Here is a 22954-nt window from a genome sequence, read left to right on the forward strand (position 1 = left end):
TTCTATTTAAATTCTATTTAGTTAACATATAGCATAATGCTAGTTTCAGTAGAATTTAGTGATTCATCACTTACACAACAACCAGTGCTCATCACAAGTGTTCTCCTTAATACTCCTCACCAGTTTAACTTGCCCACTTCCCCTCTAGCAGCCTTGTTTGTTCTCTATAGTTAAGAGTCTGTTTTATGGTTTGCCTTTCTTTCTCCCCCACCTGCTTATGTTCATCTGTTTGATTTCTTAGATTCTACATATGAATGGAATCAATACGATAGCTTTCTCTGACTTATTTTGCTTAGCATAATACACTCTAGCTCCATCCAGATCATTGTACATGGCAAGATTTCATTCTTTTTTATGGTTAATATTCCATTTTGTGTGTGTGTGTGTGTGTGTGTGTGTGTGTGCGTGCGTGCACATGTGTGTATACACATACATACTACCTCTTCATTCATGAGTTGATGGACACTTGGGCTCCTTCCATAATTTGGCTGTTGTTGAAAATGCTTCTATAAACATTGGGGTGTATCTGTTCAAATCAGTATTTTTGTATCCTTTGGGTAAATACCCAGTAGTGCAATTACTGGATTATAGGGTAGTTCTATTTTTAACTAATCTCCATGCTTTTTTCCAGAGTGCCTGTACCAGTTGGCATTCCTACCAATAGTATAAGGGAGGGTTCCCCTTTCTCCACATCCTCACCAACATTTGTTGTTTACTGTGTTGTTGATCTTACCCATTCTGACAGGTGTGAGATGACCTCATTGTAGTTTTGATTTGTATTTCCCTGATTATGAGTGATGTTGAGCATCTTTTCGTGTGTCTATTTAGCCATCTGCATGTCTTTGGAAAAATGGTTATTGATGTCTTCTGCCCATTTCTTAACTGGATTATTTGTATTTTAGGTGTTAGTTGTATAAGGTCTTTATACATTTTGGATACTAACCCTTTATGGGAAATGTCATTTGCAAATATTTTTTCCAATTCTGAAGGTTGCCTTTTGGTTTTGTTGTTTACTTTGTTGCTCAGAAGCCTTTTATCTTGATGAAGTCCCAGTAATTCATTTTTGCTTTTGTTTCCCTTGCCTTTGGAGACATTATCTAGTAAGAAGTGGCTATGGTCAATGTCAAAGAGGTTGTTGTCTGTGTTCTCCTCTAGGATTTTGATGGTTTCCTGTGTCACATTTAGTTCTTTCATCCATTTTGAATTTATTTCTGCGTATGGTGTAAGAAAGTATTCCGATTTCATTCTTCTGCATGTTGCTGTCCAGTTTCCCAACACTATTCGTTGAAGAGACTTTCCATTGGATATTCTTTCCCGCTTTGTCTAAGATTAGTTGGCCAAATAGTTGTGGGTCCATTTCTGGGTCTCCTATTCTGTACCATTGATCTGTGTCTGTTTTTGTGCCAGTACCATATTGACTTGATCAGCACAGTTTTGCAATAGAACTTGGAAGTCCAGAATCGTGATATCAGCTTTGCTTTTCTTTTTCAAGATTGCTTTGACTATCTGGGGTCTTTTGTGGTTCCATACAAATACTAGGATTGTTCTAGTTCTGTGAAAAATGTTGGTGGTATTTTGATAAGGATTGCATTAAATGTGTAGATTGCTTTGGGTGGTATAAACATTTTATTATTTTTCTTCCAATCCATGAATATGGAATGTTTTTCCATTTCTTCGTGCCATCTTTCTTTCATAAGTGTTCTATAGGTTTTAGAGTACAGATCTTTGACCTCTTTTGGTGAGGTTTACTCCTAGGTATCTTACGGTTTTTGGTGCAATTGTAAATGGAATCGATTCCTTGATTTTTCTTTTTGCTGCTTAATTATTGGTGTATAGAAATGCAACAGATTTTTGTACGTTGATTTTGTATCCTGCAATGTTACTGAATTCATGCATCAGTTCTAGCAAATTTTTGGTGGAGTCTTTCAGGTTTTCTACATAAGTATCATGTCTTAATTTTGCTATTTTCTAAATTACATTGTAGTCAGAATTTGGTGTTGTATCAATTTTTTGAAAAATTTTAAGACTTGCTTTAGAGCCTATTTTTTTTTTTTCAATGTATGAAATTTATTGTCAAATTGGTTTCCATACAACACCCAGTGCTCATCCCAAAAGGTGCCCTCCTCAATACCCATCGCCCACCCTCCCCTCCCTCCCACCCCCCATCAACCCTCAGTTCTCAGTTTTTAAGAGTCTCTTATGCTTTGGCTCTCTTCTCTAACCTCTTTTTTTTTTTTTTTCCCCTCCCCTCCCCCATGGGTTTCTGTTAAGTTTCTCAGGATCCACATAAGAGTGAAAACATATGGTATCTGTCTTTCTCTGTATGGCTTATTTCACTTAGCATCACACTCTCCAGTTCCATCCACGTTGCTACAAAGGGCCATATTTCATTCTTTCTCATTGCCACATAGTACTCCATTGTGTATATAAACCACAATTTCTTTATCCATTCATCAGTTGATGGACATTTAGGCTCTTTCCGTAATTTGGCTATTGTTGAGAGTGCTGCTATAAACATTGGGGTACAAGTGCCCCTATGCATCAGTACTCCTGTATCCCTTGGGTAAATTCCTAGCAGTGCTATTGCTGGGTCATAGGGTAGGTCTATTTTTAATTTTTTGAGGAACCTCCACACTGTTTTCCAGAGCGGCTGCACCAATTTGCATTCCCACCGACAGTGCAAGAGGGTTCCCGTTTCACCACATCCTCTCCAGCATCTATAGTCTCCTGATTTGTTCATTTTGGCCACTCTGACTGGCATGAGGTGATTCTGAGTGTGGTTTTGATTTGTATTTCCCTGATGAGGAGCGACGTTGAGCATCTTTTCATGTGCCTGTTGGCCATCTGGATGTCTTCTTTAGAGAAGTGTCTACTCATGTTTTCTGCCCATTTCTTCACTGGGTTGTTTTTCGGGTGTGGAGTTTGGTGAGTTCTTTATAGATTTTGGATACTAGCCCTTTGTCCGATATGCCATTTGCAAATATTAGAGCCTAATTATTGCCAATTTTTATGAATTTTCCATATTAACTTGACAAAAAGGTGTATTGTTAGGGTGCAGAGACCTAGATGTTTATTAATATTATTAAGATGTGTTATTCAATACTCTACATCTTTGACTTGAGTTGAAATCTGTTTTAATGAAAGTGTGTCAATTTGATTTCTAAGGATTTTTGCTTTTATACTTTGAGGCTATTTTGGTATATACATACAGGTTTAGAATTGTGGCTTAACATTATTTGATATGTTCTTAAATTTTGTCTATTTTAATATTGATATAGCTATTCCAGATTTCCTTTGTTTAGGATCTTCCTGATCTATTTCATCTTTTTTTCCCCAACATTGTCTGACTTTGCTTTTGGTATGTGCCTTGTAATCAGGATATAGTTGGGTTTCAAAAAATCAAGTTTGACCCTTTTTAACTAGAGAACTCAAAAAATTTAGTTTTCTGGGTCTTCCATTCTCCCACACTCATTCTCAACACTGACTCCATATTTCCCCCCTCTACTTGGAGTTTATATTCTACATTAATAATAGTGCTATCACTATACTCCTACTAAACTCTTTTGGAGATCATTTTCATTTAGAGAAATGGATAAAGATAACATATATATTTTAATGTTTATTCTTGAGAAACAGAGAGCGAGAGAAAGCAACCATGAGCGGGGGAGGGACAGAGAGATGGAGAGAGAGAGAATCCCAAGAAGCTCTGTGCTGTCAGTGCAGAGCCCAATGCAGGGCTCGAACTCCTGAACTATGAGATCATGACCTGAGCCAAAATCAAGAGTCAAGATGCTTGACAGATTTGAGCCATCTAGGTGCCCCTATATATATATATATATATATATATATATATATATATATATATATATATATATATATATATTTTTTTTTTTTTTTTTTTTTTTTTTTTTTTTAATTATTACTTTTTTAAATGTTTATTCTTGACAGAGAGAGTGTGAGCTGGGCAGGGGCAGAGAGGGAGACAGACACAGAATCTGAAGCAGACTCCAGGCTCCTCTGAGGTGTCAGCACAGAGCCTGATGTGGGGCTTAAACCCATGAACCATGAGATCACGACCTGAGCCAAAGCTAGACGCTTAACAGACTGAACCACCCAGGTGCCTCTGTATTTTGGTTTTTAAAAGATTCTTCTTAGCTATAGAATATTCTACAGTTAAAAATTTTTTTTAAACATTTATTCAATTTTGAGAGAGACTGGGGGAGGGGCAGAGAGAGAGGGAGACTCAGAACCCAAAGCAGGCTCCAGGCTCTGAGCTGTCAGCACAGAGGCTGACGTGGGGCTCATACCCATGGAACGCGAGATCATGACCTGAGCTGAAGTCGGACACTTAAGTCAACTGAGCCACCCAGGTGCCCCTGGAATATTCTACAGTTTTAGCATACAATCCATACTTCAATACATTAACCCAAACTACCTACTGAAATCATGTTTAGAAAGAAAAAATGGCTTTTCTATGGTCTAAAAGATACAGCCTACTAGTTCAATTTTTCTTCTGAAAATAAGCCTTATACAAAGAACATTATACTTAAATTACCTCAACACAACTGTTTATCACAGGTCAAGAGGTTTTATTAGGTGTCAAAAAAGCAGAACTTTCATTTAAAGTGTACCACAGTAAACCAATTTGTTTCTGTTTAAAATGGAAAGTTTATTTGCTCAGTACACCAAATAGGATGCAAGCACTGTCATGACAAATATACAGAAATATGCAGATCAACATAAAACAGTAATTTAGTTTAAATGAAGGGAAACCTTTTTAAATGTTATGACAACATACTCCCAAGAATCTTTTCTTCAGTTAATTTAACTATACATTTCAATAAAATAAAGGGTAATGGATTAAGTGGAAGTTAGCTTGCGAATTTTTCTTAAAAATAAAACCCAACTCTATCAATCCATGCCAGTTAAACACTAGAACTAAAATTTCCAAGTAAGTGCAAAAGGAGATGAAGGAGTTAGTTACCTTTTTTGCTTCAACAGTCCAGAGGAAAATGGTTACTACAAATACAGCAGGCAAACTGTTAAGACTGACCGATCTAGAACATAGTGTTGTACTAAGTTTCAGTCTCAAATTGTGCTAAATGCTCATTAGTATGGCACATTTTGGTCCATGATATGGTTTTAATGCCAAGACAGATCCCAATTTGTTACAGAAACACATAGATTACTGTTGCTTTTTTTTTGTTTTGTTTTTAAATATATATATTTTAAAAAGCCAGGTATACTTCCACATACAAAGGCAGGTTTTTCCCAGGAGGAATTTACAGGAAGTAGTCTGGGGTGCGCCGGGTAACATGAGGCTCTCCACGACGAGGTGCTGGGTCAAACTGAAGGCTATATGTGGCAAAAAACAAAGCAAATAAAGGACTTGAAATTGCAAGCAAGTTAATAAAGAAGACACTGTGGTAGAGCAGTGCTGTTTCCCATTTTTACTATGTTGTTTACAACTATTCCGATTTTCTAATTGAGTCAATTTTGGCAGTTTGTCTTTCTAGGAATTTGTCACCATACAGTTACTCACTGTATTCTAATTCTTTTTATTTCAGTAGGGTCTTGCAGTGATTTTTGGTAATGTGAATCTTTACTCATTTTTGGTTGGCCTGTCAAGGCTTTTTAAATTTTGTTGGAAAGAACTTCTGGTTTTGACTTTTTTCTATTTGTCTACTATTTCATTTTACTTCCTTCCAAATGCTTGCAGTGGATTTAGTCTGCTCTTCTTTTTCTAGGGTCTGTAAAGTATAGTTAGGTTACTGACTTGAGATCTTTCTAAAAATCTGATTTTTAATATAGGCATTTACAGTTATTTATTTCCCTGCAAATACTGCTTTCATCAAATCCCATGAGTTTTGGCACATTTGGGTAGAATGTTCCATACATGTTAAAGTCTCCAACTACTGTTGAACTTACCTCTTTCAATTCTGTTCGTTTTGCTCCATAATTAAGTGCATTTGTTTATAACTGGTATATGTTCCTAATGGTTTGACTCTCATCATTGTGAAATGTCTTCGTGTAACAATTTTTATTTTGAAATCTATTTTTGTCTGATACTAGTATAACGAGGTCAGCAGTCATGTGGTTGCTGTTAGCAATGGTATATCTTTTTTTACCTATTTTCAACCTATTTGTTTTTAATCTAAATTATGTTTCCCGTAGACATCATAAAAGCTGGATCTTTAAAAAAACAATCTTGATAATTTTTGTCTTTTGAGTGCATTACTCAAACCACTCATTCACATTTAATACTGATATGACTGGATTTATACCTGCCACTTTTTGTCTTGTTTCTTGGTTCCTACTTTAACTGCTTTTTTATTAAAAGCATATTTTGGGGTGCTTGGGTGGCTCAGTTAGTTAAGCATTGGACTCTTGATTTCAGCTTGGGTCATGATCTCAAGGTTCCTGAGAACAAGGCCCATGTCAGGCTCTGGGCTGACAGCGCAGAGGCTCCTTGGGGTTCTCCCTGTGCCCCTCCCCTGCGCTATCTAAATAAATGAACATTAAAAAAAATAATAAAAGCATTATTTTCTAGTGTGCCATTTAAATTCCTTTAATAACTTTAGCTATTTTTCCTAAATTATTTTGTTATTGGTTGCTCTAGATCTTAACCATACATCACTTAACTTATGGAATTCTACTTAAGATTCATAAATTCTAGTGATTTAAGAGACATTTCTACTATATAGTAAGCTCCTTTCCATTTCCTTTTTTTGCTACTGATGTTATGTTACAATCTCCAAAATGCATTATCATAATTACTATTTCATATAATCTCATGCCCTTAAAGAAGCTGAGGAGAGTGTGTAGATTGTTAACCTTCTCATTTTTTAAAATATTAATTTATTTTTGAGAGAGAGAGAAAGAGTGTGAGCAGGGGAGGAGCAGAGAGAGACACAAAATCTGAAGCAGGCTCCAGGCTCCGAGCTGTCAGCACAGAGTTCGATGTGGGGCTCAAACTCACAAACCGCGAGATCATGACCTGAGCCGAAGTTGGATGCTTAACGGAGACTGAGCCACCCAAGTGCTCCCAAAGTTTATTTTTTAAGAGAGTGTGAGTGGGGAGTGGCAGAGAGAGAGAGGGGTAGAGAGGATCCAAAGCAGGCTCTGCGTTGACAGCACAGAACCTGATGTGGGGCTTGAACTTAGGAACCACAAGATCATGACCTGAACCAAAGTTAGACGCTTAACCGACTGAGCCACCCAGGAGCCAACCTTCTCATTTTTTATTCATATTCTTCCTTTAGACTGAAGTTATCATCAATTAAGAAACACACATGACAGTAATTGCAAATAACAGTATAATTTCATCTTCATAACTGATTTAAAAACCAGCTGCATGTGGGTACAAAAAATACAGATGTATTTGTAGTACAGTTGAACTTTTAAGAAATGTGAAACACAAAAGGGCTAAGAAGAGCCTTTCCTGGCTTCCTTGGATCACAGTCAACACTGGGAGACAAGAAGACTATGCATATATATTAACTATACCTACAACAGGAATAATTAGTGTAGCATTTGGGGGCATTCTTTTTTTTTTTTTTTTTTTTTTTTTTAACCACTTGAGAGTGAGCACATATGTGTGTGAGCTGAGAAGGGGGGCAGAAAGAGGAGAGAGAAAATCCCAAGTAGGCTCTGTGCTGTCAGCGCAGGGCCCGATGCAGGGCTCAATCCCACAAACATGAGACCATGACTTGACCTGAAATCAAGAGTTGGACAATCAACCAACTGAACCACTTAGCTGCCCTTGGGGCATTCTTGAAAACATTCTCAAGCCACACACAGACTGTGTTGGGTCAAACAGTTTATCCCCAAAATTCATATTCATTTAGAACCTCACAACGTGACACTATTTGGAAATCAGGTCTTTGCAGATGTTATCAGATAAGATGAGGTTATACTTGATTAGGTTGAGCCCTAAATTCAATCTGATGGTATCCTCAGAAGGAACACACAGAGGAGAGTGCCACGTGAAGACAGAGACAAAGACTGGAGAGATGCATCTACAAACCAAGGATTGCAGGAGCCAGGAGAAGCTAGGGAGAGGCAAGAAAGGATTCTTTACAGGGAACATCACCATGCCAACCCCCTGATTGCAAACTTTTAGCCTCCACATATGTGAGAATAAATTCCATTCAGGAACCCGCTTGGTGGTAATTTGTTACAGGAGCCCTAGGAAACTAATCAACAAAAGGGTATAACCCTCAATGGTACTAGGGGCTTAAACACAATCTCTAATCAATTACTGGCTAATAAACAAGTTCCTCTGACCCAGAAGTAACTCCTAGGAAGCCAGGCTTAAAATCCCAAACACATACATCTCTGACAGTCTGGAAAACTACACTTTATGTCATCCTTAAGCTTGTGCCCTCTCAGGACTAATTACACACACACACACACACACACACACACACACACACACACACACACTCAACATACTGGTGCTTTGTTGAACTGTGAGCTAAAATGTAAATTCTTTCGACTGTGAGAGCAACTTCTAAGCCACATACATTTCCAGCCATCTTACTAGTTTAGGGTGGGCCCTAAAATTTCACTGACCAAGGAGGCTTCAGCACAACCTCTGACCAATAGCTAGCCTGTGCCTACAGAGAGGGGACTTCTAAATAACTTTGTTGTGTAGTTTAACGAGGCTAAAAGATTAAAACCAGATAAAAATATGAGCAGGGTCCAGAGCGGAGTGACTGTGGAGTAGTTTCTGTACAAGGGATCTGGAAAGAGGAAGGGAACACACTATGGCTCAAATCCCACAGATTGTGGCTGTTATTACTGAGATTTAGATTTTTTAGAATGTTTCTCTATAGGTTGCATGCATTTAGGACAATATTCAAAAGCATGTAATAATTGTTTAAAATCACTTTTTCTAGTTAAATGGTTGTCTCTGTTGGGGAGAGGGTTTGCCAAGTTCCTTACTCCACTATTTGAGAAGCAGAAATCCTCTTTTTTTTTTTTTTTTAGAGTTTATTTGAGAGAGCAAGCAAGCAAGCATGTGCAAGCAGAGGAGTGGCAGGGAGAGAGACAGAATCCCAAGCTGGCAGCGCAGAGCCTGACGCGAGGCTCAATCCAAAGAACTGTGAGATCATGACCTAAGCCAAATCAAGAGTTATAAGTTTGACTGGGAGACACCCAGGAGCACCAGAAATCCTATATCTACATTTAAAGTTTTCCTTCTAAAAGCAATTATATACAATTTAAAAATTGTCTTTAACATCAAGTTACTTACAAGGAGTATTTTAAAGTGTCATCTAATTCCATGATAGCAGCCTGGTTCCCACAACGATAACAGTAATTGGGTGCGCTGAAAATGGTAACCACATTCCGATCATGACACCAATTGTATCCCTGCAGCATTAAAAAAAGCAACACAAAATATTTCATTATAAAATTATAATATTGACGCAGGTAAGTTTAGAAAACTAAATTCAAAAATTATAAATGTTCTTGGAGGAAACGTAGTCTTCTCTGCTACCTTATATGGTATCCATCCTTAACACTGTGCACCTGCACTGAATACTCAACTGTTGGGCACAGGGTTCCGTGACACGGAGGCTCAGTAATGGTGCTGTTCTACTTAGATCTATGCTTCAGCTCTTGGCTACGATGTGTATTAAAATTTCTCCCACAATGATGGAAGATTTCACATAACTTCCTTATAAATTGTATCAACTTTTGCTTTATATGTTTAGAATCTGTTTATTACTAGGTAAACAAAAACCTAGAATTATTTCTTCCCTAGATCACTAGGCCAGTTTTTATCAGTAATGACCTCTTTTTATTTCAAAATATACCTTTATCTTAGAGCTTATTTGATTCACATTATTAGTTGACTTTGGATAACTAATTGATATGCCAACATACTATTTTCCCTCTCTTTCTAGGCTGCACTGTCCTGTTTTACTTCTTAAGTTTTCCTCTCTATTTTTTCATTATGTTTTAGATTCATCCCAAGTTAACAGCTGAATTTTGATTATCTACTTCAGACTTTAAGTATTTTAGGGAAATAAAAATTTTCATCCATTCACATCTCTTATGATTACTGATAGAATTAGGTTTATCTTTTACTGTATGAATTTATAGTCCTTATTAACCATATTCTCACTCCTCCTGCCTCAATTGGGTTGAAGTTTTCTCTAATATCTTTATATTTTTTATTATTATTTTTTGTAATGTTTATTATTTTTGAGACAGAAAGAGAGCAAGCAGGGAAGGGGCAGAGAGAGAGGGAGACACAGAATCGAAGCAGGCTCCAGGCTCTGAGCTGTCAGCACAGAGCCCAATGTGGGGCTTGAACCCACGAACTGTGAGATTATGACCTGAGCTATAGTCGGCCGCCCAACCGACTGAGCCACCCAGAGGCCCCTTTCTCTAACATCTTGAAGCTACTCCCTACTGGTTTGAAAAGATAAAACTCTATTTCTATTCCTTTAGTATTTATAAAACAGTAACATCATGGTAGAGAAATCTGGTGGCCACTACCTTAACTGATTTAAGCAGATACCACCAACAAACTATAGGGTAAACAGATTCCATGACTTAAATATGATGCACTGAGAAGCATATCACATTATTCTGCAATATGCCTGCCAAAAATGCATATCCTGAATCATAAGGAAACATCAGTCTACAAAATAAAACTGCTTGTAGTCTTCAAAAATGTAAAGATTATGCACAACAGAGAATCTGAGGAATTATTTCTACATCAAAGGAGTCCAAACAGCATGACCTGGATTATACATAATTACATACATAATTAAATTTTCCTATCAAGAACATTAGTGGTATACTGAAAAACTCAAATGAAGTGTTTAGATTAGATCATAGTAATAATGCAAATTTCTGGACTGCAGGAACTATACTGTCATAATATAAGAGAAAAACCTTTATTTTTGCAAAATATACATGGAAATTTGGAGATAAAGGAGTACCATGTCTTCAATTGGCATTCAAGTAAGTTTAAAAGAAAGTAATGTGTGCATGGAGGAAGGGAAGCTGGAGGGTAGAGATAGAATGATAAAGCAAAGATGAAAATATGTGAAAATTTTTGTATTTGCAGAATCTGAGTGTAGGATACAAGGAAATTTTTTGGTAATATTTTTGCAACTTTTCTCTGGCCAACTAGTACTACCTGCTAAAACCAGCCAAATATTTTCTTCATTAATTTAGGTAATAGGGAGGACTATTTCATGAAGCCTTATTATAGAGATATAGATTTATTTGAAATAAAGATCATCCTACAGGAAAAGGACATACCTCCATTACAAGTTGGTGAGCTCGAGAAACCAGTGTGAGACCGTTGGCATGGTTAAATGTTTCAGAAATGTCTTGTCCAAATGTGTAGCCAGCACCACGTGGTGAAATACCCCACCCACCACGATCATCTGGATCTGACCACAACAGATCACACATTGGGCCCTAGCCAAGAAAAGTAAGTACATGTCATAAATTATTGACAGTTAAGTTTAACTCTTTTAGCTTTACTACAGTATGGTTGTATTTATTTTTAAAATTAAAACTAAAATTACCTCATGTGGAACTTCTTGTAAACGATCCAAGGCTCTTATATGATCCAGTGTATCTATGGATGGAGAGAGGCCACCATGAAGGCAGAATATCTGTTTATGAATTAAAAAAAAGAGAGAGAGAGAAAAAAAGAGTGTTTTGTTAAATGCTGAAAGTTAACAGAGAGTCAATAATGGTTATTATAAATGTCAATCCTAATAGCTCTTCTTTTCAAAAGTTTAATAATACTTGGAAAGTTTATAAAATACAGTGGAAAAGGAAACAAAAATCACATCATCAGAGACAGTTGATACTTTGAAATATTTCTTCTTGGGGTGCCTGGGTGGCTTAGCTGGTTAAGCATCTGACCTGGTTTCGCCTCAGGTCATGATCTCACGGTTCTTGAAATTGAGCCTGAGTCAGCCTACATTCTGACAGCGTAGAGCCTATTTAGGATTGTTTCTCTTCCTCTCTCTGCTCCTCCCAACTCACGTGCACGCCACCTCTCTCAAATAAACTTAAAAAAATTTTTTTCCCCTTATATTCCTAAATATTTTGTATACGGTTTTTTTTTTCCCTTCTCTAGCGGATGTGAGTTCCATTCTTGTGATTCATCATTACATTTTCTGACATATAAAATTTTTTCTCATATACCAAAGACTATCAATTCCTGCTCTTTTCAGCTTTCTTAAGAGTTCTCTAGTACATAATCGTGTTAGCAAAAATATTTGTTAATTTCTTCTCAATGTTTATTCCTTTTAATTCTTTTTATTGATCAGTGCACTGGTTAGAACTTCCGAAACAAAACTGAGAAATACAAATTTGGGGGGGTGGGTGGGTAAAATATCTATTCCCAGACCCATCCTCAAACTTCTAGGGAAGTTTTAAGAGGGCATTTTTCTCCTGATTTTGATGAGATTTCTGATGTTTTGCTGATTAAGTATAGTCAATGTAAGTTTCTTTATTCAATTAGTATTATTTTATTTTACTACTTAAATGAGTTTTATTTTTTGGTGCTTGCCATGTCTGGTTTGGTATTGAGGTTATACTAGCCTCAAAGAATGAATTTTGAAGCTCTCCATCTTTGCCTAACCTCTGGAACACAGATGCACCTTAAAGGTTTGGCAGAAATTTGCCTATAAAACTATCTAGACCTGGTTACTTTTCCAATTCCTTCTAAGTTTGGTAGTCTATTTACACTGGCCTAATTTCCTTAAAAACTAATTTGCCAAAATAAATTTCATGTATTTTTTCAAGTTCAATAGAATAAATCTGTACCCTATGTTATTGTGATTGTAAGTAAGCACATTCACATTGATAGTAATGCCTTCTCATTCCTAGTGGTTTTTTGGTACCAATTTCTGCTTTTATCTTTATTTCTTAAATGTTTATTTATTTTGAGAGAGAGGGAGAGAATCCCAAGCAGGCTCCGTGCTGTCAGCACAGAGACTGACTTGGGGATCGATCCCATGAACCATAAGATATGACCTGAGCCAAAATCAAGAATGCATGTATGAGCTGGGGAGGGGGCAGAGGGGGAGAGAGGGAATTTTAAGGAGACTCCACAGTCAGCATGGAGCCCAACTAAAGGCTTAATCCCACGACCCTGGGATCATGACCTGAGCCTGATCCTAAACTAAGAGTCAGATGCTCAACCAGCTGAGCTACTCAAGTGCCTGAAAGCATGCCCTTCTTAGTGAGAAGGTCTAATACACAATATTACTTCTTGCAATTACCATGAAAACAGGAATAAAAAGTTAACGGTAGTCAGCAAACTGTGTATGTGTGGAGCTAGTTTTAAAAAACAGCTTTGCTTTACTAGTACTGCACATCAGGGTCTTAAGCATTTATTTATGGTATTTATCTATAATAAAAAAAGCATACTGGCAAATACTTTGGCCAAAATATTTATACATCTGAGAACAACAGGGAAATCTTCTGGTTACAATGTGCATAAAACTTACCCCAATTCCATATTCTGAAATTTTAATTATAAGGAAAAGCAGAAAAAGCTAAGGAGATGTGGGTAGGATGTCACATGTAAATCTAAACCCTAAATTACTATCAGAAAATCTTTTTTTTTTTTTTTAATGTTTTTTTAAATTTATTTTTGGGACAGAGAGAGACAGAGCATGAACGGGGGAGGGGCAGAGAGAGAGGGAGACACAGAATCGGAAACAGGCTCCAGGCTCCGAGCCATCAGCCCAGAGCCTGACGCGGGGCTCGAACTCACGGACCGCGAGATCGTGACCTGGCTGAAGTCGGACGCTCAACCGACTGCGCCACCCAGGCGCCCCTACTATCAGAAAATCTTAAAAAAACAAAACAAAAAAACAAAAACACAGCTTTTCTTTTATTCCCCCCTCCCCCCACCATATAAGCACATACACACCTGTCCATCTACTAAAGCTGTAAGTGGAAGATAATCAAATAGATCTGTAAAATATTTCCAAACATTGGCATTTCCATACTTTCGTAGACATTCATCATAAAAGCCATATACTTGGGTAATTTGTCGGCTTTCATGGTTTCCTCTCAATATTGTAATGCGCTCTGGATAACGCACCTGGAGGAAAAGCAAAAAAAATTCATGAAATAAAGCATATTGTTACTAGTGTTAATCTTAAGCAAATTTCTGACCTATTTCTTTAAATGGCTCTTTTGTTTGCTATTACATTAAATGCTAATTCTTTTTCAGAGTTAAACATCTTCTCATTCTTTGACTGACCTTTGAAATATTTATGGTCCTTCTTCATTACTATTTATACCACCTTCATTGGAATCTTATTAAGTGACATTACTGTTAATAAAATTATATATTATGCTTGGTATTTAATGCCTTCTTCATCCTCAAATAATTACTAGTCTTCTAGGTCTTTCCAGACACTATGATATCTTACTGCTAAATGGATACCAAAGGTCAAAGATTTGAACCCAAGACAAACTACTCTATACAGCAACTTGTCTCTCTCCTTTCAATTTTTATTTCCCACGGAAAGACTGTATTTGCTAACAAAAACACAAAAATAGGCCCTTCCCAAATCTGGGCAAGATTTCAAATGTATTTAGTCTCCTCTTCATAAAAATACACAGAGACACACCTTATAAGCATACTATTTAGTTAGGAGTGTGTCTGATAAGAAGTATGAAAAAGCATCAGATTCTGTAAAGCAAATTAACCAAAAAGCTGCATATGCATACTTCAATTTATACGTATTTATTAACTAACCATTATGTGTCCAACATTAAGCTCAGTGTTTAAAAGTAGGTGCCAGGTCCACATAAATGCAGTATGTGACTTACGCTGTTTAGGGACTAATCTTACGAAGGAGCTATGAGACGTAAATACTTCAAGGCAATAAGCCACTATGGTAATATAAATTAGGAGTGGAAGAGTAATTTTCCTAGTACTTAAGAGTAGAAGGAACAAGGCTAAAAAAATGGCTGGAGGTTTCAAGAAAAATGTAGGACTTAAGCTGACTCTTGGCAGAAGGGGGTAAGAAATCAGAGTCATCTTGTGGGAAAATCTAATAAGGAAATAATGAAGATGGGCAGAGTGTTTTGAAACTCTCTGATTTGAAATAGAGTTTATGCTACCAACTACTAGCAAGCAAATTCAAGCTAGACTATAGAAGGCCAGCCAAAGGGTTTGATTCTGTAGGCAATGTGGAATCTCTGAAGAGTTTGGGGACAAAAAAGTAACAAGACGAAGTGTTAAATAACAGATTTAATCTCAAAGCATATGCAAGCAAGGCACATTTGGAGAGGTCAGAAACATTAGATACCACACTTACACTAGCTGAAGCTATGAAGTGATGAAGATATGTATTGTGTGACAGAAAAAAAGACACAGGAATAACAGACTTCTCAAGGCAAGAATTAAAACAAACTTATACTACCTGACTATGAGGGATACCTGACTAAAAAAAAAAATGGTCCTAAGACTTCAGCTGCGAATTACCAAAGGGAAATGATTTACCAGGAGTAGGCAGGACAAGTTAAATGTTAACATTTTCATTTTTCTCTTTTTTACAAGATGTAAAATCAACGGTTATATTTTAAGGGGCTATAAATTGAATGGATCGTAAAATAGAACAGATGCTATGCAATACTGTCATGCTCATCTTTTGCTGGTTTGAGGCTTGAAAACAAAATTGAATTTCATTAATCATACCTTTAATGCCACAAGAAGAGTCACAGTCTCCACTGAGTAATAGCCCCTGTCTACATAGTCGCCCATGAATAGATAGTTTGTATCTGGTGATTTTCCACCAATTCTAAAGAGTTCCATAAGATCATGGAATTGACCATGCACATCTCCACACACGGTAACAGGACAACGAACCTCTTGCACATTTGATTCTTTTGTTAAAATTTCCTTAGCCTGTTAAAAGAAAATATGGAGAAAAAGATACCTTAGAAAACCATAAAACTAAAACCACAATGAGACACCACACTACATATACTAGGATAGCTAAATTTCAAAGGTAACAACTGTCTCTCAGGATGCAGAGAAATTGGAACTCTCGCACACTGTTGGTGGGAATGTAAAATGGCACAGCTGCCGTGGAAAAGTCTGGCAGTTCCTCAAAACGTTAAACATAGAATTACCATGTGATCCAGCAATTCTGTTCCTAGACATATACTTAAGAGAAACGAAAACTTAAGTTTACACATGTTCATAGCAGCTTTATTCATAACAGCCAAAAAGTGGAAACTACTCAAATGTCCAGTAAATGATTAGGGGATAAATAAAATATGGTATTGCTCATTTGATGGAGTATCATTCAGCAATAAAAAGTACTGATACAGGCTGTAACTCTGAACATGTTAAGTGCAAGAAGTCACAAATGGGCATATGTTGTATGACTCTATTTACATGAAATATTCACAACAGGCAAATATACAGAGACAAAGATTAATGGTTGCCTAAGGCTGAAGGATTAGGGGATAAAAGCTAAGAGGTACAGTGTTCCTTTTGTGGGCAATGAAAATGTACTAGTATTGTTCTAATATTGTGGTAATATTTAGTATATCTGCAACATACTAAAAGTCAGTGAGCTGTATATTCTGAATGCACTGTATTTATTAGAAATATATCAATAGGAATTCCATCTCAAGAAATCTTTCATTTAAAAAAATAATCTTATTTGCATTTTTTAAAAGGTCAATACAGAAAAGTTACAAATCAATTATTCAAATGTTTTGTACTTCTTACACCAACTCATAGGCTAACATTCAACTTCCTTATTCCAACTATTTTACATTTGAGTCAAATTAAAACATAGCATTAGTCAGGGCTCCTGGATGGCTCAGTCGGTTAAGTGGCCGACTTCAGCTCAGGTCATGATTTCACGGTTCAGGAGTTCAAGCCCCGTGTCAGACACTACACTGACAGCTCGGAGCCTGGAGACTGCTTCGGATTCTGTGTCTCCCTCTGTTCCTCTCCCCTTCTTGCACTCCTGTCTCTCTCTCTCTCAAAAATAAATAAAGATTAAAAAAAACAAAAACACAGCATTAGAAGGCCTTGAAGGACAGGATTTATGTGTAAACAATGGCAAAATACGTACACAGGCTAAATTAAAGTTCATTAAGTCTCATCTACCCAGCAACTTTGCCTAATAGAAAAAGAGCCCAGAAACAGAGAAAATTAAAAAGGCCTCTTAAAGTAATAAAACAGATATGATAAAAGTTTATGTACCTCCCTACCAACCTGCCAGAAGTCTCTTAGGCCTTCTTTTAGGCCTAGTTACTTAATTATGTGCAAAATTTTAATAAGCTATTTATAGAGTTTCCAGATCTATGGTAGATGAGGAACAGAAAACCATGAAGAATAAGAGGGAAGAATTGGACCAACGAAGACATACAAAGTAAGGCGAAGGTAGAGAAAATGACATGGCAACAAAAGTCAAACACTAAGGATGAAGCTTACAGTAGGACCTGGTAGAGGAGAGCTTAAGACTGTAGGAGAGTAGAATTTTAGGGACAGACATCTCTCTGCCTTGGCAGACGTGATCATCTGGAGAGCGTTTAAAAACATGGATTTTCAGGGGCGCCTGGGTGGCGCAGTCGGTTAAGCGTCCGACTTCAGCCAGGTCATGATCTCGCGGTCCGTGAGTTCGAGCCCCGCGTCAGGCTCTGGGCTGATGGCTCGGAGCCTGGAGCCTGTTTCCGATTCTGTGTTTCCCTCTCTCTCTGCCCCTCCCCCGTTCATGCTCTGTCTCTCTCTGTCCCAAAAATAAATAAAAAACGTTGAAAAAAAAAAATTAAAAAAAAAAAAAACAAACAAAAAAAACCATGGATTTTCAATGTCTATACAGAAGTTTCTGCTGCTCTGCATCTCTGTCAACGCTTTAACATTCTTGCCAATGGGTCAGAAATAGTCTCTTTTAATTTGCAACTCTAACAGGTACACTTCTTTTAAAGTAGCTTTTTATGTTTACTGGTCATTGGATTTTTTTTTTTTTTTTTGGTGAAATACTTACAAAATTAGCCTAATTTTCTATTTGGTTGTTTATATTTTCCCTATAGAGTTGTACCAATTTTTTTTTTAAATTATGAATATTCACCTTTTATTGGTTTTACGCATTTTAAATATTTTCTCTCAATCTGGGGCTGGTGTTTTTATTTTGCTTCTAGTGTCACTAGTTAAGTTTCTTTTATTGTTTCAAAGACAGCCAAATCTATTTCTTTTCCTCCTTTATAGTTTCTGGTGCTTGGGTCTTGTTTTAGAAATTGTTCTCCACAAGTCCAAAAAGGCACTCCTGTATTTTTTTTTTTTAAGTAGGCTCCCCACCCAGCACGGAGCCCAACGCTGGGCTTGAACTCATGAGATCAAGACCTGAGCTGAGATGGAGTCTGAACCACCCAGGTCCTACAGCACTCCTGTGTTTTTATCCCACTTTGCCTTTGCACATTTAACAGATCTTGAACTCAGCTGGAATTTGTTATAACGTAGGGATTCATTTTTTTAAAAAGATTTTCTTTTTAAGTAATTTCTACACCCAAAGTGGGGTTCAAATGCACAACCCCAAGATCAAAAGTCGCATCTCTACCGACTGAACCAGCTAGGCGCCTTTGGGAACTTTTTATTTTTCTTAGTGGTTACTCAGCTAGTCCAGCACTATTTATATAGTGCCAGCCTTTTGTAAAGACCAACATTCTGTTTCCTGATTTCTTATTTGTACTGGAAACTGCCCTGTACACTTTCTCAGATTCCCTTATAATTCTTTTTCTTAGGAAGCTGCCTGTCGGGGGGACTGGGTGGCTCAGTTGGTTGAGCATCCAACTTCAGCTCAGGTCATGATCTCGTCATGGCCCATGAGTTCGAGCCCCACATCAGGCTCTGGGCTGACAGCTTGGAGCCTGGAGCCTGCTTCAGATTCTGTCTCCCTCTCTTTCTGTCCCTCCCCTGCTCATGCTCTATCTCTCAAAAATAAAATAAAACATTAAAAAATATTTTTAAAAAAAGAGAAAAAAAAGGAGCTGCCTGTCTTCTGAACTGTACTGCTGTCATCACTGATGGTACCCTGAGCTGGCTTGAATTTAAGGTGAAGTTGTGGACCTGGTTGGTCCTCATGCTGAGCCCTAACTATGCCAAGTTGCTCCTCTATTTCCAGGCATGGAATGACACATGGTGGGGATGTGGGATCTGGTTTATTGAGCAAGTGCTGAAGGCAGGATGCACAATCCGGAAACAGGTGGGGGTCATCTGGAGTGCACCTTGACCAGCGGGAAGAGGGAAATAAATTGCCAGCCTGGTTTTTCCTTTCATGGACTTCTCTGAGGTATGATTTATCTGGACTTGGCAGAAGCCTCACCTCCCAAGGTAATGCATCATATATCACATTGCTTCACAGCTTTCTCACCTGATTTTTGGGCTACCTGGGCTTGTACAGTCCCTGAATAAAGTGTCAGCATCTTAACCTTGCCTCAGATTCCCTTCTCACTGGTCTACTACCCCTGCATCAGTAACAGACTAATTTAATTCTATGAGAAATGATGGTAACAGAGAACTGAGAATCTCTTCATTATTCCTTTTATTCAAAATTATTTGGTTTTGGTCCTTTCATTAAACCTGTCATATGAATTTTAAAACTAATTTGTCAAGGCCTATTACAATTTTGTTGAGATTTTGACTCAAATTGCACTGAATTTATATATTTGGAGTAGGCATCTTTAGAATACGAAGTTTTTACACTGATATAGTACTGACAATTATTTCAGATCTCCTTTATTCTTCAGTCAAGTTTTTTATTTTTTTATTTTTATTTTTGAGAGAGAGACAGAGTGTGAGTGGGGGAGGGGCAGAGAGCAAGAGCAAAACACAGAATCAGAAGCAGGCTCCAGGCTCTGAGCTGAGGGCACAGAGCCTGATGCGGGGCTTGAACTCACAAGCTGTTGAGATCATGACCTGAGTGCAAGTCGGACGCTTAACTAACTGAGCCACCCAGGCACCCCTGGTCAAGTGTCTTTTAATTGTCTAATAATGTCTACTTGTTATTGCAGCTGTCATACATAATCCAAGATAATCTATATTTGATACTGTACTGGGATTTAAAAAATATCTCTTATGCCAGATTTTTACATAATACTCTTATAACTTAGAATACTTAAAACTTTATTTAAAAATTTTTTTTTAAATTTAGTTTTGAGAGAGAGGGGGAGAACACAAGTGGAAAAGGGCAGGGAGAGGGAGACAGAGGATCTGAAGAGGGCCCTGCACTGACAGCAGAGAGCCTAATGTGGGGCTCAAACTCAACAATTTGAGGTCATGACCTGAGCTTAAGTCAATCGCCCAACTGACTGTGCCACTTAAAATTTTATAGATTCTCTTGGATTTTTCATATACACTCCAGAATGACAATTTTTTTTTCCCTTATAAATCTTGTAATTACTAATGTCTTAGTCTGTTTGGCATGCTACAATAAAAATGCCATAGACTGAGTAGCTTAGAAACAACAGAATTTTACTTCTCACAGTTCTGGAAGCCTAAGAGTACGATTTCCTAAAACTTAGTAAGATCACACTCCTTTGACTTATAAATATCATCATTTCTTAAGTTAGAGGAAATTCTCTTGTCATGACATGGAATCTGCTCTATTTGAATTTCCTATTTCAGAAGTTAAAAGGCAATGGGAGATTAAGGAGTACACTTGTGAGAAGCACGAGGTGATGTATGGAATTGGTGAATCATTATATTGTACACCTGAAATTAATGTAACACTGTGTTAGACTGGAATTTAAAATTAAAAAGAAATTTTAATTACCTGAATTATTTTTAATTATGTTTGTTTTTTTGTTGTTGTCACTTGCATTCCTTGTGATTACCTTAACTTTCTGGAGGTAGATTTTTTTCCTGCTACATCTATTCTGCTTCTTTTGTATTAATACTGATTTTGCCCTCGATGTTTCCTAAATCTCTATTCATCTCCTCCTATGCTATCGTTTTTCAAGCTTCTTTTATTTAGTCCACATCACTGTCAGCTGTTTTATAATTTGAGCACATCTGGGTAATTTCTTCCTGTTCCTCGGGATAAGGTTTGCTTTTATTTTTACTTTGGGTCTTTTGTACAGTATTTCCCAAGCTATGTTCCATTCTTGCTTGCTGTAATTTGCTTGCCACGCTGTTCTCACTTTGTGGTTGTCTAAAAAAATTATTTAAATAATCTTGACGCCCAACGTGGGGCTCGAACTCATGACTGTGAGATCGAGTTGCACGCTCTTCCAGCTGAGCCAGCCAGGTGCCCCTGAACCACAGGTTTAATGTTGAGGTAGTTAATTTCAATTCTAGAATTGTTTGCTGACAGCTCACAGCCTGAAGCCTGCTTTGGATTCTGTCTCCCTCTCTCTCTGCCCCTCCCCTGCTCATGGGGTGTGTGTGTGTGTGTGTGTGTGTGTCTCAAAAATAAATAAAACATTGAAAAAAATATGCTTCTTTGGGGCTCCTGGGTGGCTCAGTTGGTTAAGCATCCAACTTTGGCTCAGGTCATGATCTGAACCCATGGTTTGTGGGTTCGAGCCCCATGTCGGGCTCTGTGCTGACAGCTTAGAGCCTGGAGCCTGCTTCAGATTCTGTGTCTCCCTCTCTGTGCCCCCCTCCCCTCTCTCAAAAATAAACATAAAAAAAATTTTTAAAAATGCTTCTTTTCCATTCATAAGATTGGCAAAAAAGACATTCACTTACTGTTAGCAAGCCTATTCTCATACCCTACTGGTAGGAATGAACATTTATACATCTTCTTTGGAAAACAATGGACAGTAGCTAACAAAATGTAATGTGATTTAAGGCAAAGACTGCTTAACCTCAATAACTAGTCTCCCCTTCCTTCTCCATAATTAAACTAATTATAGTCAAGGTAGCCATGCTCCCAGCTCAAAGACTCTACTTCTCAGCTGCCTTAGTTCAGGCTCCTACAACAAATACCACAGACTAGATGGCTTCAACAACACAAACTGCTTCCTCACAATTCTGAAGTTTGGAAAGCCCAACACCAAGGTGCCAGCAGATTCAATTCCTGGTGAGGACCTTCATCCTGTTTTGCAGAGGCATGCCTTCTTGCTGTATTCTCACATGGTGGTGAGAGAGTGAGTGAGAGAGTGAGTGAGAGAGTGAGAGAGTGAGAGAGAGAGAGTGAGAGAGTGAGAGAGAGTGAGAGAGTGAGAGAGAGTGAGAGAGAGAGAGAGAGAGAGAGAGAGTGAGAGAGAGAGAGTGAGAGAGTGAGAGAGAGAGAGGGAGGGAGGGAGGGAGAGAAGGAGGGAAGTCATCTCTCCAGAGTCTCTTCTAAATAAGGGCTCTAATCCCATTCATGGGAGCTTTACCTTCATGACCTAACTACCTCTCAAAGGCCCCCTCTCCAAAAACCATCACATTGGTAATTAGGCTTCATTTATAAATTTTGGGGGGGACACAAATAGTCCATAGCACCAGCCTCTATGTAGCTACAGATAGCAACGAGACTAAGTTCTGGTCAGTGAGATGTAAGAAGTATTATGTGATAACCAGAAAATTTCCTTAAAGAAATGAAGGCATGTCCTTCATCACTCTCCATCCTGTTTCCTGGAATGCTTTATGGGATGGCTGGAACTTCAAAAACCACCTCAGACCACAAGGACAAGAGCTGCTCCCTGGTAACAGCAGAAGAGAGTGCTGGAAGATGTGGCAAGGCTGAAAAAATACCCACAAAGATATAGTCACTTCCTAATCACCAAAACCTGTGAATATTATCCACGCATGAAAAAGATGTGATTGTGGATTCTGACAGGAGGAGCTTATCCTAGATTATCGCAACAGGCATAATGAGGCAGAGGGAGTTTTGGACGGACAGACAAGTGCACACACACCCTCATGTGAAGATAGAGGCAGAATGAAGTGATGCAGCCAAGGAATGTCACCAGCCACCAGAAGCTGTTAAGAGGCAAG

At 37.8% G+C, this 22954-nt stretch overlaps 1 protein-coding gene across 1 annotated transcript in view; it reads right to left on the bottom strand.

Annotated features, from left to right (window-relative positions):
• Positions 1–4648: 4648 nt before the first annotated feature.
• The window catches only part of PPP2CB (protein phosphatase 2 catalytic subunit beta), a 34227-nt gene continuing 15921 nt past the window's right edge, over positions 4649–22954 (bottom strand). Inside the window, exons 2-7 of the mRNA XM_042934459.1 lie at positions 15707–15916; positions 13925–14098; positions 11556–11645; positions 11284–11445; positions 9257–9375; positions 4649–5355 (exon numbers count right to left, since the gene is read on the bottom strand). Coding sequence (XP_042790393.1) covers positions 5283–5355; positions 9257–9375; positions 11284–11445; positions 11556–11645; positions 13925–14098; positions 15707–15916 — 828 coding nt within the window. The 3' untranslated portion in view covers positions 4649–5282. The remainder of the gene's footprint in view (positions 5356–9256; positions 9376–11283; positions 11446–11555; positions 11646–13924; positions 14099–15706; positions 15917–22954) is intronic.

The sequence above is a fragment of the Panthera leo genome, chromosome B1, assembly GCF_018350215.1.
Source record: "Panthera leo isolate Ple1 chromosome B1, P.leo_Ple1_pat1.1, whole genome shotgun sequence".
Taxonomy (NCBI): Eukaryota; Metazoa; Chordata; class Mammalia; order Carnivora; family Felidae; genus Panthera; species Panthera leo.